Here is a 15,817-nt window from a genome sequence, read left to right on the forward strand (position 1 = left end):
CTCCCCAAGGAGGCAGACGAAGCCCAGCAGCAGCTCACGCCAGAAGGGTGTGCTCAGCTCAGCCTCACGGGAGGAAACAGGGGCGGAGAGATCAGGGAATTCGCTTAGTGGCCCAGCCAGCCTGTCCTTAGCTGTCCTCTACCGCTGGCCAGGTGCCCACTGGTGAGCCAGCAGCGGTGTCCATGCTGGACGCCACACCCGGGCGGCCTGGCGAAACGGTCACTAGCAGCAGTTGCTGTCTGGAGCCCGCCAAGGGTGTCTGCGGAGACCGGGTGCCTCTGTGGGGCCTGTTCACACGGCAGTGACTGGACAGATTCCCATTCATGTGGAAGCCAGAAAAAGCCATGGTAACCCGAGGCAATGAAGGCTGCTCAGGGCGCCCGTGGGCAGGGGGCGAAGCGGCCGCGGCCGGCTCCCTGCCTGGCTGGGGGTCCGTGTGGGCGCGCAGACGGAAGGCTTCTTCACACTGCCCACTGAGACGGGTGCCATTTTCCGTAAATGATACAGCTCACCAAAATTTATTCCCGTCGGGGCCCCGCCGTGGCCACCACAGTGGACGGAGAGGGCCGGGCAGCAGGGAGTGGGGCAGCGGGGGGCACCCAGAGGCTGGGGCAGGATGGGGTGGTGGGGGGCACCCAGAGGCTGGGGCAGGATGGGGTCGGAGGTAGGGAGCCCAGGTGTGCGGAGCCGGAGGTTGGAGGCGGCGGTCGGGGGTGTGAGTTGGAGTCGGGGGCTCGACAGCAGGCTTGCATCTGGCCCCGAGAGCCCCATATGCTCTGGGGAGCGTTGGCATCCTCTGTAGGAGGTAGGCGCTGGCAGGTGCGGCTCACGCAGGCCACGCGGGGTTGGCAAGTGCTCCGTGGCGGAGGGCAAAAGTATCTGAGAGAGAGTGAGGTCAGGTGGTGGTGCAGGGACTCGTTCTCGCAGGCCCAAACAACTGGGAAGGAGGTGGCCATGCCCTACCCTCCGGGAAAGGGACCCTGGGGGGCGGGAGACCCAGCAGGGGGAGGAGGCCAGAGTGTCTGAGATGCAGGACGCTTGCTTGGACACCTTCCCTGGGGGTCCCACGGGGTTGTCAGCCCTGGGCCAGTTTGGCGGGGAGCCTTTCTGTCCCCGCGGTTCTGGGGCTCCCCGCCAACCCCTGGCGGACAGCCAGGGCCCTCGCCAGCCGGGCCGCCAGCAGAAGCTCCAGGCCCTGGATGACCACAGTGGCGATGGCCCAGGCCCCGGCAGCCCGGACCTTGGCGCGCAGCCACCCGCGGAGCGCAAGGCTGCAGCCCTCCAGGTGCACCCGCCTCTGAACGGCCTCATCTGGGCCCAGAGCTCCGAAGCCGCACGGGTCGTGGCCGACTACTCCATCTCCCCTGGGGCTGACGCAGCAGGAGTCAGGGAGGCTGCAGGCCTGGGCCCTCTCGGAGCTGCAGTTAAAGGACCTGCAAGGGAACATGGGGCATCGGTCCAGAGGGCAGGGCCCACCATTCCGGGCCCCGGCGCTGAGGAAAGTTCTCTCACTGACCCTCCCAACGTCCACGGCCACACACACACACACACACACATACACACTTGTGCATACACAACAGCCAGCTTCCGGTGATTCAGGGGGAATCACCAGTCCAAAGTCACACTCAGCTCACGAACAAGAGCACACATGTGGATGCTTCTAGAACGCTGGCATGCTTCAGTGACTGCTGGGTGCAAGAGGCCGGTTTTCAAGTCTTCGTGACCATCTGTCGTGGTCAGTTGTCCTCCAGCAGAACTAGACGATCCCTGCCTGGTGTCCCTAAATAGACAACACTTACACACACACACACATGTGCACACACACATGCGGTCACATGCAGACACACACACACACACACACATGGACACGGACATGCACACAGACGCATATAGACACACATGTGGAGACACACACGCAGACACACACCAACGCACACGTGCACACAGACACGGACACGCGCGCACACAACACATGCATGTAGACGCACATGCATGCGGACACACAGAGACACACACATGCAGACAAACATGCCCGCGACACACACGCACACACACATGCGGACGTGCGTGTGTGCACACATACACATGTGGGCACACATACGGACACGCATGCAGACACACATGCGGAGACACACACGGACACGCACACAGAAACAGACACACGCAGACACACACGTGCGCACACACATGCGGATACAAGCACACAGACACACAGACACACACATGCGGACACACAAGCATGCACACGTACACACATGCACACACAGGTACATTCACACATAGGCATGCACCGACAGACACACGAGACACACGTGCAGACACACGTGCAGACACACGCACACACAGAGACGCACACAGACAAGCACACACACGCACATGCGTGCACACAGAATAGACACAGACACGCGCGCGCACACACAAGCACACGCGTGTACACACAGAGACGCTTACACACACACACGCTATGGAGAGAGAACTGAGGAGTCCAGAACAATGTCCTCATTTAACTTAAGTGTACTTGACGGTGAGAGTCCGGTGTGATGACCTTACCCAAAACACTCCCCAAGCTGAGTCTCTGAGTCTGCCGGCTCAGCTTCTCCGCTATGATCCCTATCCACCTGGTCCCCGGTTGGAAAGGGCAGAAACACGCGGGGGGCCCGCGTGTGTGCACGGGCATGTGTGCACACACTCGTGTGCGTGGACAAGTGAGCACGTGTGCGAGTATGTCCGTGTGGTCCGGTCGGCTGGCCGCCGGGGACGCCCCCCTGCCCCGTGGGCTCTGGGACTCACGGGTTCCGCGTCCAGTCCCGGTAGGAAGACACCCCGCAGCACTGCAGCCCCAGCTGGACCTGGTCAATGAGGAAGCGCAGGTCCGCGTCGTCCTGATAGTGGGTGATGGCCGCACGCAGCGTGGGCTCCAGGCCGTCCTGCAGCGGGCCCCAGAGGGCCACCAGCAGGGACCCCACCACCGCCTCCAGCGCCAGGAAGGCGATGAGACCCCCTGAGAAGCAGCGCAGCAGGCAAGCGTTCTCGCAGAAGGCGCCCAGGCAGCCCGCCAGGCTCACGGCACTGACTGCCAGCCCCCCCAGCGCCAGTCCCAGCAAGGCGTCTTCGGGCAGGGCCGCTGCCCCGCTCCCCCGCAGAGACCCCTTGACAGCCAAGCCCCAGAGCCCGAAGGCCAGGGCCAGTGCACCAAGCAGAGAGAAGAGGAAGTTGAACAGGAAGATCAGGTATTTCAGGCAGCTGTTTCCCAAGGGGAGAGAGGAGGCCGGGTCTCCCCCCAGGCCTGCCCTCCAGAGCTGGTCCTCTTGGGGCTCCTGGCGGCTTGCGGTGAGTGGGCTGCTTGCGGGGAGGGGCTCCTCCCGGCCCCCGGCGCCCTGTGGAGGAAGGAGCACATGGGGAGACCTCACTGGCATAATCTGGGATAATCAACAGGGAGGGTCACGTCGTCGAGGCTGGGGTCGGAGCCTGGCAGCGGGGAAGAGGCTGGACAGTGGGCAGAGAAGGGAAGACTCGCAGACCCGAGATGGCCGGGGACGGACGCGCCGGCCTCCAGGCTTGTCTCCCGGCCGGGCAGCCGGGGGATGGGAAGGCTTGTCTCCTGCAGAATGGAGGGCCGCAGCCCGCTAGCTCATGGGAGACAAAGTGAGGCGATCCCGGGAAGCAGGCGTTCCAGGAACACACGAGCACCCTCCATCCCCTCTGTGTGAGGGAAGACGTGGGCCCCGCAGCTCAGGCACGCGGCAGGCGGTCTGAACAGCATCTGCGTGGGCTGGGCTGTCTATGCAGTCCAGAGAAGGGCTTCCCCACCGGGCCCAGGAGGTGGAGGCCCCCCAGGCAGAAGGGCTGGCCCAGGGGACTGTCCTTCCCTCTTCCCCGATTCAGACCAGCCCTAGCATCGCAGGATCCCACTCTCTGAGCACAGACTCGGGACCAGGCCAGCCAGGCTCCCAGGGCAGGGAGGAGAGCCAGGAGACCAGGACTCTGTGGGAGTCGGGGCCTCCCTTGCCTTGCCCTCCAGCGGGACGCTCAGCCGCGCCCTGGGCACTGGTCACACCAAGTGTGCGAAGTAGAGAAGTGCTGACCCATCCCCCCCTTCCCAGAGGAGTGGCTCATGGATCGAGGTTTGGAGAAGCTGCTGACTCTGCCCCCCTTTGTCCCTTCGTGGACAATCTCGATTTCAAATCTGCCTGCCCCCACCCCCCACCCTCTCCACCGGCAGGCAGGTGCGGGGGTCCGCACTTCTGTTCGCTCCCTGCTGGAGGGAGAGGGACGGTCTGCCCTTGAAATCTGGGAGGATTAGGAAGCTGTGGCCCCTGCGGAACGGACAGTCCCCTGGGCCACACCTAGGCAGGGCCTCCCTTCCACACCAGCGTACCAGGACGAGGCTGCCCTCCGCTCCTGACATCCGATTCTGCCTTGAAACCTCATTCTCTGTGAACTTGGAGGCGAGGAAAGGGGCATTGATCAGCCCCCCAGACCCCAACAGTCAGTGGGAGCAAAAGGACAGGCTGCTGGGCCAGGCTGGGGGGTGGAGGGGCTGGGTTCGCCAGAGGTGGTGGGCGGGGGCCACAAGGTTGCGGCCCTGCCAGATGCCCCGGAGGCGTGTCGGGATGGCCCCTCCCAAGCCCGAGCTCACTGTCTTGCTTCCAGAACCGCAGGCCGCAGTGGGGAAGGGGCGAACCAGCAAGAAGGCGGAGAGGTCACGGGCGGAGGGGGAGGGCAGGAGAGGCGCCGAAGGCCCCATGGGCACATCGCCTGGGGGTGTGCTTTTCTCAGAGTGTGCGTACCCCACACCCCCTCATACACGAGGGGAAGGAGTTGTGGCAAGGTGCTGGGTGAGGACAAAGCTCCGGATTAGTGAGACTCCCCCCCCCCCCCTAATCTTACCTCCTTGGGGGTCAGAGGGGGGCACCGACATGCCAGACCAGCACAGGCCAAGGCTCAGGGTGGGGCTTGGGGCCAGGGTAGGTGAGAACGTGCCTGAGGTCCTCCCCAGGGCCTTCAGGATGGAGACGTTGCCATGGGGAGGTGGGGGGGCAGAGGCCACCAGGGCACTGGCTTACCTGGGACAGCAGGGGGCGCCTTTCCCCCGCCTCCATTCCGCACCCGGACAGGTGTTTTGGTCCCCGGCCAGGCGTCTCTAGCTGGAGCTGGTGCCCTCAGCCGTCCCGCGAGCTCTGCAGCCCAGGGCTGGGTGAGCTGTGAGCCGAGCCAGGATGCCACAGTCATGGCCAGGTCATGTGAGGCGTCACACTGTAGGGCTTAAGACAGCCCCTGCCTGTGGAGACCCAGAGCACCCCCCGGAGGGCAGAGCCACAGCCTCGCTGGGGGATTCCCCGGAGTTCTGGGCAGGCGTGACGTGGGCGGCGGGGCTGTCCTCCCCACCCCGTGGCCCCCACGACAGGGGTGCCCTGTGGGCCTCGGTCTGGTGGGCCTGGCGGCTGCTCCCCCACCTCCCCCGGGACAGGAGAGCCCTGAGAACTGGCTCAGGGAAACGATCCTGGGAGACCGGCCAGATCTGCTGGGTCACCCCCAATTTACTCTCTTTGGGAACGAGACGGTCTCCACTGGCCAGATCACACCTTCCTGGTTTTGAGGGACGCGGGCTCCTTCGTCGTGCTGAGCTTCTCCTGTCGGGGCTGGCCTCTGTCACAGTCAGCGTTGTGCACAGAGCTTGGAAGGCCCCGGGCCACGCGGCTGCCCCCGCACACTGGGGCGCCTGAGGCCCTCTGACCCTGTCCTGTCTTCTATCCTCGGCTTGCATGGCGTGGGGAGGAAGGCTCGGAGCGGGTCCCCACCCACTGCCAAGGCTCTGAGGACGCGGGCACATGGCTCTCCACGCCTCCCCTGTGCCTTTGTGACGCGGGAGGTCACAAAACGAATGTCAGTCTCTGGCTTGTGGGGACCTCTCGAGGCTGTGGGGGGGCGCTCTGCACACGTGTTTGCACGGTAGGAGAAGGGGGCAAGGGCTGGGCAAGGCCCCGTGCCCAGCCTGTCTTTACCGTCCTCTGCCATGCTGCTCCCCGGCTTCTTTTGTTTGGTGTTGGGACAGCAGCCACCCTTCCTCACTTAACCCACCCGCTTGCAGTCCGGCCACGTGGGGTGCTCGCCGGGCGGACGGCCCAGCACGCGTGTGCCCTCTGCTGTTGCTGCCCCTGAAATCTCCTCCCTGGGTCTAGCTCCAGCCCACACCCCACCCTGCAGGCAGAGGCCTCCCCTCTTCTTTCGGGACACTGTAGTTACTGCGTTCTTGCTTCATGCCCCACCCCCAGCTTCCCGCACGACAACCCCCCAACAGAGCCCCGTCCCGATTCCTGACCTGCGGGACCCAGAGGATGGTAAATGGCTGTTGGGTGAAGCCACTGCGTTTCGGGACAGTTCATTTCACAGCGTCGTCGTGACAACAGATTTACAATAGAGACACAGTTGTGCCACACATAGCTGGGACGGCAGGCCACTGATCGAAGTCAGGGAGCGTCCTGCGTCCTGGGGATGCGGCAGCGGGAAAACCTGCAACGCCCTGGTGAGCACGAGGTCCCCTCCGGTGAGGGGGACGTCACAAAGCTGGGCGGTAAACAGGTGAACACATGTGATTCTTGAGAGACACAGTGAGAGAGAGAACATAAGCAGGAGGAGTGGGGGAGGGAGAAGCTGGCTCCCCGCCGAGCAGGGAGCCCAGGTAGGGCTCCATCCCTGGACTTTCAGATCATGACCAGAGCCCAAGGCAGACGCTTAACGACTGAGCCCCCCAGGCGCCCCGAATATATGTGATTCTACACGGTCGTCAGAGGTATGAAGCCATGAAAGGGGGGTGAAGAGTCAGGGGGCTCTTATGTCAGTTGATCAGGGAGGGCCTCACTGCACCCCAAAGAACTGGAAACAGAGACTCACACATATACACAGACACGCATATTCACGGCGGCGCGCTATCCACAGTTGCCGAAAGGTGGAAACAACCCGGACAGCAATCGACGAAGAGTGGATTATCGAAATGTGCTCCACGCCCCCCGCGGACTACTACTGGGCCCTAAAGAGGTGTTCTGACACCTGCGAGGACAGGGGCGGAGCTGGAGAACGCTCCGCGAAAGAAGCCGGACGCTCAGGTCCACGTCCCTGTCATTCCATTGGCGTGAAATACTCAGAATAGGTGAGTCTGTAGATGGGTGGTTGCCGGGGGCTGGGGGAGGGGAATGGGGGGCTGCTGCTGAACGGGGGTGCGGTTTCCTTCTGGGGGTGACAGCAACGCTTGGAAAGTAGATACAGGAGGTAGTCGTAGGTCTTGAGAGCACTAAATGCCACTGAACTGTTCACTGAGAAATGGTGGACTGCGTGCCCTGTGAATTTCATCTCAATTTAAATAAAAGGGGACGAGGAGGAGAAACGTGGGGGAAGGGAGGGATGGAGCCGGGTGGTCCACTCCGGTGGGGTCCTCTCCGAGGGAGGGAGAGGGGGTGGGGTGGAGCAGGATCTGGACCGACCCCCGCTGAGAAGGGGGTGCTCAGGCTGCTGGGTGGGGACTGTAGTCCGGGTGGAGAAGAAGGCTGCAGATTTGACCCAGCGCAGCCATGTGCACTTCTCCGAAGTGACAGACCAGGACCCCCTCCAGCTGCTGCCACATCCGGCATCCGGCTCCCAGGCCAGGCTCTCACCCCAACAATCCCCTCTCCAGCTCCGTCTCCCTCCTGTCCTGACACTGGGCAAGGCTAAGTGAAATTCCAGTGACCCTCACAGCGAGGGGATGAATTGCGTTTCCCTCAAATCCATATCTTGGGGTCCCAACCCCCAGAACCTCAGAAGAGTCCTTTAAGGCTGTACCTTAAAGGACTTTAAGGTACAGCCCTTAAAGAGGTAATCAACTTAAAATGAGGCCAGTGTCTTCATACAGAGAGGAAATTGGGACACACAGAGACACCGGGGATGCCTGAGCACAGAGGAAAGATACAGAGGTCTGCCAGCCAAGGAGAGCGGCCTCAGAAGACCCCGACGGGCTGTCACCTTGATCTCCGACTTCCAGACTCTTGATCTGGAAGAAAATACATTTAATTTATACAGTCTGTGGAATTTTGCTAAGGCAGTCCTTGCAAAGTGATACGACAGAGGAAGAGCCTTTGTTTTTTTATTTTTTATTTTATTTTATTTTATTTTATTTTATTTTATTTTTTTTTAAAGATTTTATTTATTTATTTGTAAGAGAGAGAGAGAGCGAGAGCGAGCACAGGCAGACAGAGTGGAAGGCAGAGGCAGAGGGAGAAGCAGGCTCCCTGCGGAGCAAGGAGCCCGATGTGGGACTCGATCCCAGGACGCTGGGATCATGACCTGAGCCGAAGGCAGCTGCCTAACCAACTGAGCCACCCAGGCGTCCCTATTTTATTTTATTTTTAAAAAAGATTTATTTATTTGACACCGAGAGAGATCACAAGTAGGCAGAAAGGCAGGCGGGGGCGCGGAGGGTTGGGGAGCAGGCTCCCCGCTGAGCAAAGAGCCTGATGTGGGGCTTGATCCCAGGACCCTGAGACCATGACCTGGACTGAAGGCAGACGCTTAACCCACTGAGCCCCCTGGACACCCCTATTTTTTTATTTTTTTAAAAAAGATTTTATTTATTCATTTCATAGAGAGAGTGAGCACAAGCAGAGGGAAAAGTAGTCTCCCGCCGAGCAGGGAGCCCAATGTGGGGCTCGATCCCAGGACCTTGGGCTCATGCTCTGAGCCGAAGGCAGTCACTTCACTGGCTGAGGCCCCCAGGCATCAGGAAAGGACGCCTCCTTTGGTCTCGTCCTTCAAAGGCTTTCTAACTGAACACACTTAAGAATAGAATCGGGGATGCCTGGGTCCTGGGATCCAGCCCTGCATCGGGCTCCCTGCTCAGTGGGGAGCCTGCTTCTCCCTCTCACAATCCCCTTGCTTGTGCTCCCTCTTTCACTGTGTCTCTCTGTCGAATAAATAAAATATTTTTAAAAAGAATAGAATCTAAAGGCCTTTCCATGTCTCACATGGTTCTTCCTGACCCAGCCCTCCTCTGCCCTCACTCAGGACCCCCATCCACGCCAGCCGCCTTGTTGTTCCTGGAGCACCCAGCACTTCCCAGGTCCCAGGACCTTTGCACAGGCTTTCCTAGTTCACTCTTCCCTCAGATGCTTTATCTGGGACCTGATCGCATCCCATCTCCTCAGAGAGGTCTTTCTGGACCATCATATGTAAAATAGCCTCGATGATCCTCCATCCATTCCCCCGACGTGACTGTCCACTTCAGGACACTGGGTGCCTGCATAGCTGATGTGTTTACAAGCTGCCTCCTGCTGGTGGATCCCATCAGGGTGGGAATCGCTCCTGTTTCCCCCAGCGTGGGCCCTGCCGATCGATCGCCCTGCAGAAGCCTCGTAGGTCCTTGCGGGGTGGGGGGGGATGGACCGGCAGGTGGACTAGCTGCTGAACCTGAGGTGTTGGAACCCGGGGGTCGGGAGGGGGAGGAAATGAGGGTGACTTTTTCAGCCCAGGAAATACATAAATACAACCTGGAGTGGAGCCATGGCGTTAAAAAAACCGGATTTTACACGTTTTGGTAACTTTCCCGCACAGTCACGGCAAGGTCAGGTCCGCTACAGAATTGGCAGGGCAGGAGCACGGGGAGCGCCCCGCAGGAAACCAGCAGGAATCGCGAGAGGCCGACAGCTGAGCCCTGCACCCAGCCCAGCACCCAGCCCTGCACCCAGCCCTGCACCCAGGCCGCGGGCGGGGGGCGCGCCCCGGGAGATGCAGGCTGAGGCCGGTTGTTGGCCTCGCGGCGGGTTAGGGTCACGGAGCCGCTGCTTTCCTGCCAGGACGGGGTGACGTCACCGTGCTGAACACGATCCGTGCTCGCGCAGGCGACCCGCCGGACCTAGGGCTTCGAGGCCCCGCACTGTGGCCCAGCACGACGATTTCCGGGCGACGGCGCACGCTCGCTCTCGCTTCTTCCCGGGCCTTCCGGCCTGGCCTGGGTTTGCAGAAAGGAGCGCGCGCCGCGAGCAAAGCCGTCCTTCTCCGAGCTCAGGGCCCCGCGCGCGCCCCCGCCGCCCCTCGCGCGCGCCCCCGCCCCGCCCCGCCCCTCGCCCCGCCCCGCCCGCCCCGCCCGCCCCGCCCCTCGCCCCGCCCCGCGGCCGCCCCGTGTGCGCAGGCGCGGGCCGTTGGAGGGCCGGAACTCGGTTTCCGGGCTGCGCGGCCGGCGGAGCGCGTTGGACGAGGCGCCGGACGTCGCGCGGCGGTGGCGGCCGGCGGCGAAGCTGGAGCGGCGGTGGCGGCGGCGGCGGGAGGCCGGGGCTGAGGCCGGGGCCGAGGCGTCGAGGCCCGCGGGGCGGCAGGCGGCGGCGGCGGCGGCCCGGGGCTCGAGCCCGGAGACGGGAGCGGCCGCCATGGCCGAGAGCATCGTGAGTGGGGCGGGCGCGGGCGCGGGATGAGGCAGCAGATTCGCCGGCGCGGCCTGTGGGGCGGCGGCCAGGCCCGGCCCGGGCTCGCGGCCTCCGGTCCCGCCGCTCCGCGACCGCCGGCTCCGCGGGTTCCGCCGGGCCGGTGCGGGGCGGGTGCGGGGCGGGTGCGGGGCGGGTGCGGGGCGGGTGCGGGCCGGTGCGGAGCCGGTGCGGGGCGGAGCGGTGCGGGGCGGTGCGGGGCGGGTGCGGGGCGGGTGCGGGCCGGTGCGGAGCCGGTGCGGGGCGGAGCGGTGCGGGGCGGGTGCGGGGCCGGTGCGGGGCGGAGCGGTGCGGGGCGGGTGCGGGGCCGGTGCGGTGCCGGTGCGGGGCCGGTGAGGGGCGGGTGCGGGGCGGGTGCGGGCCGGTGCGGGCGCGCAGGGCCGCGGTGACCGACACCTGTTGGCGGAGGCGGCGCTTCCGAGCGGTCGGGAGTGGCCGCGCCCGCGCCAGCGCCGTGAAGGCCGGCGAAAGCGGAAAGTGAAGCCGCAGCCACAGCGCCCCGGCGTCCGGCCGCGGCTTCCCCCCTCGAGCGGCGGGCCTGGGCGGCCCGCGTGAACCTTAGCGCAGGTCGGGCTCCCGGGGGCGGGTCCCACGCGCCTCCCCGGCCGCGGGCGTCTGCGTTTGGCCGGGGGCGTCCCTGCCGCTCCTCCCGTCGCCCCGCGGCCCGGGGCCGGCTCGGCTGGGACTCCCTGACGCGCTGCCTCGGAGGGAAGGAGCAGAGCCGGAGCGCCGGGGGCTCGCCCGGGGCCGCTGTGTCCGCGGCGCCGGCCGCTCCGCTCTCCCGCCACGCCCTCCGGGCCCCTCCGTCCGGGCGGGGAGAACCCGCGCAGCCGGGAGGCCGGGTGTCTGCGGTGCGGGGGCCGCCTCTCCGGACCTCGGCTGCGGAGTCCGCGCCCGGCCCGCGAGAGCCGCTGCAGGCGGCCGGGGAGGACGGCGGGCCGGGTCCTGCCCTCGTTCCCACTGCTCTGACGACGGGCGCGGACTCTCCCGCAGAGAAACCAAGCTCTTTTTTCTTTTTTAAAAGATTTTATTGATTTATTTGACAGATCACAAGCAGGCAGAGAGGCAGAGGGAGAGAGAGAGGGAAGCAGGCTCCCCGCCGAGCAGAGAGCCCGATGCGGGGCTCGATCCCGGGACCCTGAGACCATGACCCGAGCCGAAGGCAGAGACTGAATCCACTGAGCCAGAGGCTTAACCTACCAAGCCACCCAGGCGCCCCTGAAAATCTTTTAAAAAACAATGGCTTAATACATTTTTCATATGTAAAGGGTATTTGTGTTTTTTTTTTAAGTGTTTGTTTTCAGTGCAGCGCACAGCGCAGTAACGGCTGGGTCGAGGCGCCGCCGTGCCCACTTGGTGGTGGCGGTGGCGGTTCCTGGCTGACTTTCTTCCCCTCGGGTGGTTGGCACACCGTCTGCCCCTGTTTTCGGCAGGGCATGCCTTTTCACGCTTCCTGATGAAAGCAGGAACTTGTGCAGTTGGCCAGAGTAACTCACCCACCGTCAGAAGGACTTTGATCTGTATAAAAATCAAGTCCTAGAAGGTGGTGCTCTGTGTGCAGTGTTCCAGGCCTGCCAGCCGTTTCCGGGTTGCCATAAAAGTATTTTTTTAAAACCCTAGTATGTTTACCATGATGTTAAACACCTTTATTTCTTTCAGTTTTTCTATTAAAGGTAAATATCAAATTAGAAGATACTCTATGATTCTTTCAGATCATTCTGATCTTTGCATATAGATTTTAGAACAACACTCATTTTGTTCTCTTTTTTTATTTTTATTATTTTTTTAATCAGATGTGTTTTAAATTTTTTACTTATTTTTTAAGTTGTCTCTACACCTAATGTGGGACTTGAACTCAAAACCCTGAGATCCAGAGTTGGATGCTTCACCGACTAAGCAAGCCAGGAGCCCCCAAAAAGATTTTTATTTTTCTTTTTAAGATTTTATTTATTTATTTGACAGAGATAACAAGTAGGCAGAGAGGCAGGCAGAGAGAGGGAGAAGCAGGCTTTCCGTGGAGCAGAGAGCCCGATGCAGGGCTCGATCCCAGGACCCTGGGATCACGACCTGAGCAGAAGGCAGCAGCTTTAACCCACTGAGCCACCCAGGCGCCCCCCCAAAGAGATCTTTTTTAATGAACCCAGTCATTCATGATTCATCAAGGGTGTTGTTGCTGTTGTTTTGCTGTTGTATTATTGTTTCCATAAATCCAAAAGGAAATAATGGTTAAACATTTTTCTGAGTGAAATGACCAGAGTTGAGAGTCAGGGCTGTCCTGTCAGGAAGGCCTTGCGTGGGTTGAGAATCTCATGCCTCTGCTGCTCTTTTCAAAGCACCTGGTGTTGCTCGGGGAAGGGAGAGGTTTGGCTCTAAGTTTCGGTGACCCAGATGCTGAAAGACCGCGGGTGTTAGTCTCAGTCAGATCAGGAACTTACTAGTCTGTGCAGTAACCGCCTTGTTTCATTTGTGACAGATAATTCGTGTCCAGTCCCCAGACGGGGTGAAGCGGATCACAGCCACCAAGAGAGAAACAGCGGCAGCATTTTTGAAAAAGGTAGTGGTGGCGTGGGTTTGTGCCCCTCCCCTGCTGCTTCCTCCCCATCTAGACCCGTCCCTGACTCGCCCACTCCCTGGTTCACAGTCTCGGACTCGCTCTTCTCCACCATGACTGGATTGATCCAGGGCACATTGCATCACTGACCCTGGCTTACTGCCATGGTGGCCGAAAAGAGTCCAAGGGTGTGTGTAGAAGTGTGTCACAAGACTAGCACTTAGGAGAGTGAAAAATTGGAAAAATTAGAGAGTGAAACACTTGAATTGTCTGTTAAAGGAAAATTGTTAAAAACATGTACAGAATAATTCCCACTTTATTTTATTTTTTAATTTAAAGATTCTACCTATTCATTTGAGAGAGAGACAGAGAGAAGGTGAGCAGGGGAGAGAGGCGGAGGCGGAGGGAGAAGCAGACGCCCCAGACTCCGCGCTGAGCTGAAGGCAGACACCTGACCATCTGAGCCTCCCATGCGTCCCAGTCCCACTTTGTTAGAAAATCAGAGGCACGGGGGCGCCTGCGTGCCTCAGTCCGTTCCGCGTCTGACTCTTGATCTCAGCTCCGGTCATGATCTCAGGGTCCAGGCATCGAGCCCCACTTCAGGCTCCCTGGTTCGCACAGAGTCTGCTTCTCTCCTTTCTTCCTCTTTCTCTCTCTCGAATAAATAAATAGAAAGAAAGTGAGGGCCACATACATAGATCGGTTATGAGTTTATGGAATGCAAATGGGAAAGCCCAGCCGGACTGCAGAAGGGTCTCCCTGGGAGGAGCGCCCTGCAGTAAGGAGCGGCTTGTGATTTATGCTTCGTAGCAGGCGTGAGCGGACTGTGGCCCACGGCCTGACCTCCTGTTCTTTTTCCCCTTGGCATACGGATTTCCTTTCCCTGACTTGATTTTTTTTTTTTTTTTAAGATTTTATTTATTTAGTTAGTCACAGGAGCAGGGGGAGGGGCAGAGGGAGAGAGGCGGGAGAAAGAATCTCCAGAAGACTCTGAGCTAAGCGTAGAGCCCATGGGGGCCTCAGTCCCTTGACCCTGACTGAGATCATGACCTGAGCTGAAACCAAGAGTTGGTTGCTTAACTGACTCAGCCACTCAGGTGCCCCTATTTTTGTAAATAAAGGTTTTTATTTTTTTTAAATTTTTAAATTTTATTTATTTTTTTAAAGGTTTTGACCTGAGCCAAAGGCAGAGCTGAGGCACCTGGGTGCCCCTGACAGGGAAATTTCTTAAACTTAAATTTGTAATAACCGTGTAGGAATATGCTTTTGTTTTTAACTTGAGGCGTTCGTGCTTGATACCAAATGTGGAGTTGTCAAACAGGTCAAATTCAGAAGGTTTCCGAGATAACAGCGGGACCTTGTGGTTCTCACTTTTATTTGCACCAGTAGGATTCCTGAAATGCTTGTATTTCCTCCCGGACAGTTCATGGCTGCCTCGCCCAGGGGGACACAGCGTGACAGCCAGTCACTGGGAGGGCTGGGCTTGGGGGTTTAGTCGGTCTTGTTTTTAAAGATTTTATTTATTTACTTCTCAGAGAGAGAGGGCGTGAGCAGGAGTGCAGCAGGCACAGGGAGAAGCAGGCTCCCTGCTGAGCCAGGACCCTGAGCCTAAGGCAGACACTTCACTGACTGAGCCCCCAGGCCCCCCTGTCGTTTGGCTTTGGCCACTTGGTCTCTGGAGCTGTCCCCACCGCAGTAATGAGTGCTTAGAGGAGGTGAATCCTCACAAACAAACGAGTATTACTCGGAAATTGTTTCCCCTCAAGTGAAGATCCTTTCTTCTGACTACTGGGATAATATGCATTAATTCTGAAAGGCTAAAACAATTCAGAGAAGTATAAAAAGTAAGAATCAGTTGAAATTTTACTGCTCAGAAATAACCGTTAAAGGGGCGCCTGGGTGGCTCAGTGGGTTAAGCCGCTGCCTTAGGCTCAGGTCATGATCTCAGGGTCCTGGGATCGAGCCCCACATTGAGCTCTCTGCTCAGCAGGGAGCCTGCTTCCTCCTCTCTCTCTGCCTGCCTCTCTGCCTGCCTCTCTACCTGCTTGTGATCTCTCTCTGTCAAATAAATAAATAAAATCTTTAAAAAAAAAAAAAAAAGAAAAGAAAGAACCGTTAACATGGCATGTTTCGGGGTGTCTCGGCTCAGTCGGTGAAGCGTCTGAACCTTCAGCTCAGATCATGATCCCGAGGTCCTGGGATCAGGTCACGTCGGGCTCCTTGCTCGGTGGGGAGCCTGCTTCTTCCTCTGCCTGCCACCTCCCCTGCTTCTGCTATGCTCGCTCTCTTTAAAAAAAAAACCCAAACCATAGCGTCTTTAGAGCCCACATGTTTGTACACACATACTTACGTGTACAGACTTTTGCCAAAATGGGATTGTGCTGTGCTGTGAACGTACTTTGTCAAATCTAAGACATTATTGAGTTTAAGAAGCCGTGTTTATGTGTGATTAGGAAAGAAAAAAATACTTTCCCACCTGTTTTCCTTTGTCATTTAGATTTTATACTTATGTAAAGCTTTTCAGACTTATTTGGAAATTAATTTTGATCACGTGTTATTCTTGTGCATCCATGAGAAGGAAAGTCTAAGTGAAGTCTCAGTGAAATCAGTTGGGTAACATCTCCCAACCGTGTCACAGCCAGAGTCGGGCCCCTCTGAGCCGGTGTCGCTCTGGCTGGCGCTGTGCTCGCCCCCCCGCAGAGAGTCCTCCGTTGGGAGGCTCGGTGCCAGCCGCAGACACCTGTTCTGCAGGTGCACGTGCTGGGTTTCTCTCTGGGTTACTAGCAGGGCATGACAGCCCTAAATCCTCCATTTTTTC

General features: G+C 59.5%; 2 protein-coding genes across 3 annotated transcripts in view; one reads left to right on the forward strand and one right to left on the reverse strand.

Moving 5' to 3' along the window:
• Positions 1 to 515: 515 nt before the first annotated feature.
• On the reverse strand, positions 516 to 5,175 carry TSPAN10 (tetraspanin 10). Its single transcript, XM_059148406.1, has 3 exons — positions 5,067 to 5,175; positions 2,791 to 3,377; positions 516 to 1,433 (listed from the first exon to the last, which is right to left on the reverse strand). Exons 1-3 carry the CDS (start codon positions 5,100 to 5,102, stop codon positions 1,076 to 1,078), a joined length of 981 nt encoding a protein of 326 aa, XP_059004389.1. The 5' UTR covers positions 5,103 to 5,175; the 3' UTR covers positions 516 to 1,075.
• Positions 5,176 to 10,226: 5,051 nt separating this feature from the next.
• Positions 10,227 to 15,817, forward strand: part of NPLOC4 (NPL4 homolog, ubiquitin recognition factor) — a 54,727-nt gene continuing 49,136 nt past the window's right edge. Inside the window, exons 1-2 of one of the 2 annotated variants that reach the window (XM_059148575.1) lie at positions 10,227 to 10,409; positions 12,922 to 13,002. In XM_059148575.1, the coding sequence (XP_059004558.1) occupies positions 10,395 to 10,409; positions 12,922 to 13,002 (96 nt within the window). In that variant the 5' untranslated portion in view covers positions 10,227 to 10,394. The remainder of the gene's footprint in view (positions 10,410 to 12,921; positions 13,003 to 15,817) is intronic. The other variant, XM_059148574.1, reaches the window with a different exon arrangement.

Source organism: Mustela lutreola, chromosome 15 (assembly GCF_030435805.1).
Source record: "Mustela lutreola isolate mMusLut2 chromosome 15, mMusLut2.pri, whole genome shotgun sequence".
Taxonomy (NCBI): Eukaryota; Metazoa; Chordata; class Mammalia; order Carnivora; family Mustelidae; genus Mustela; species Mustela lutreola.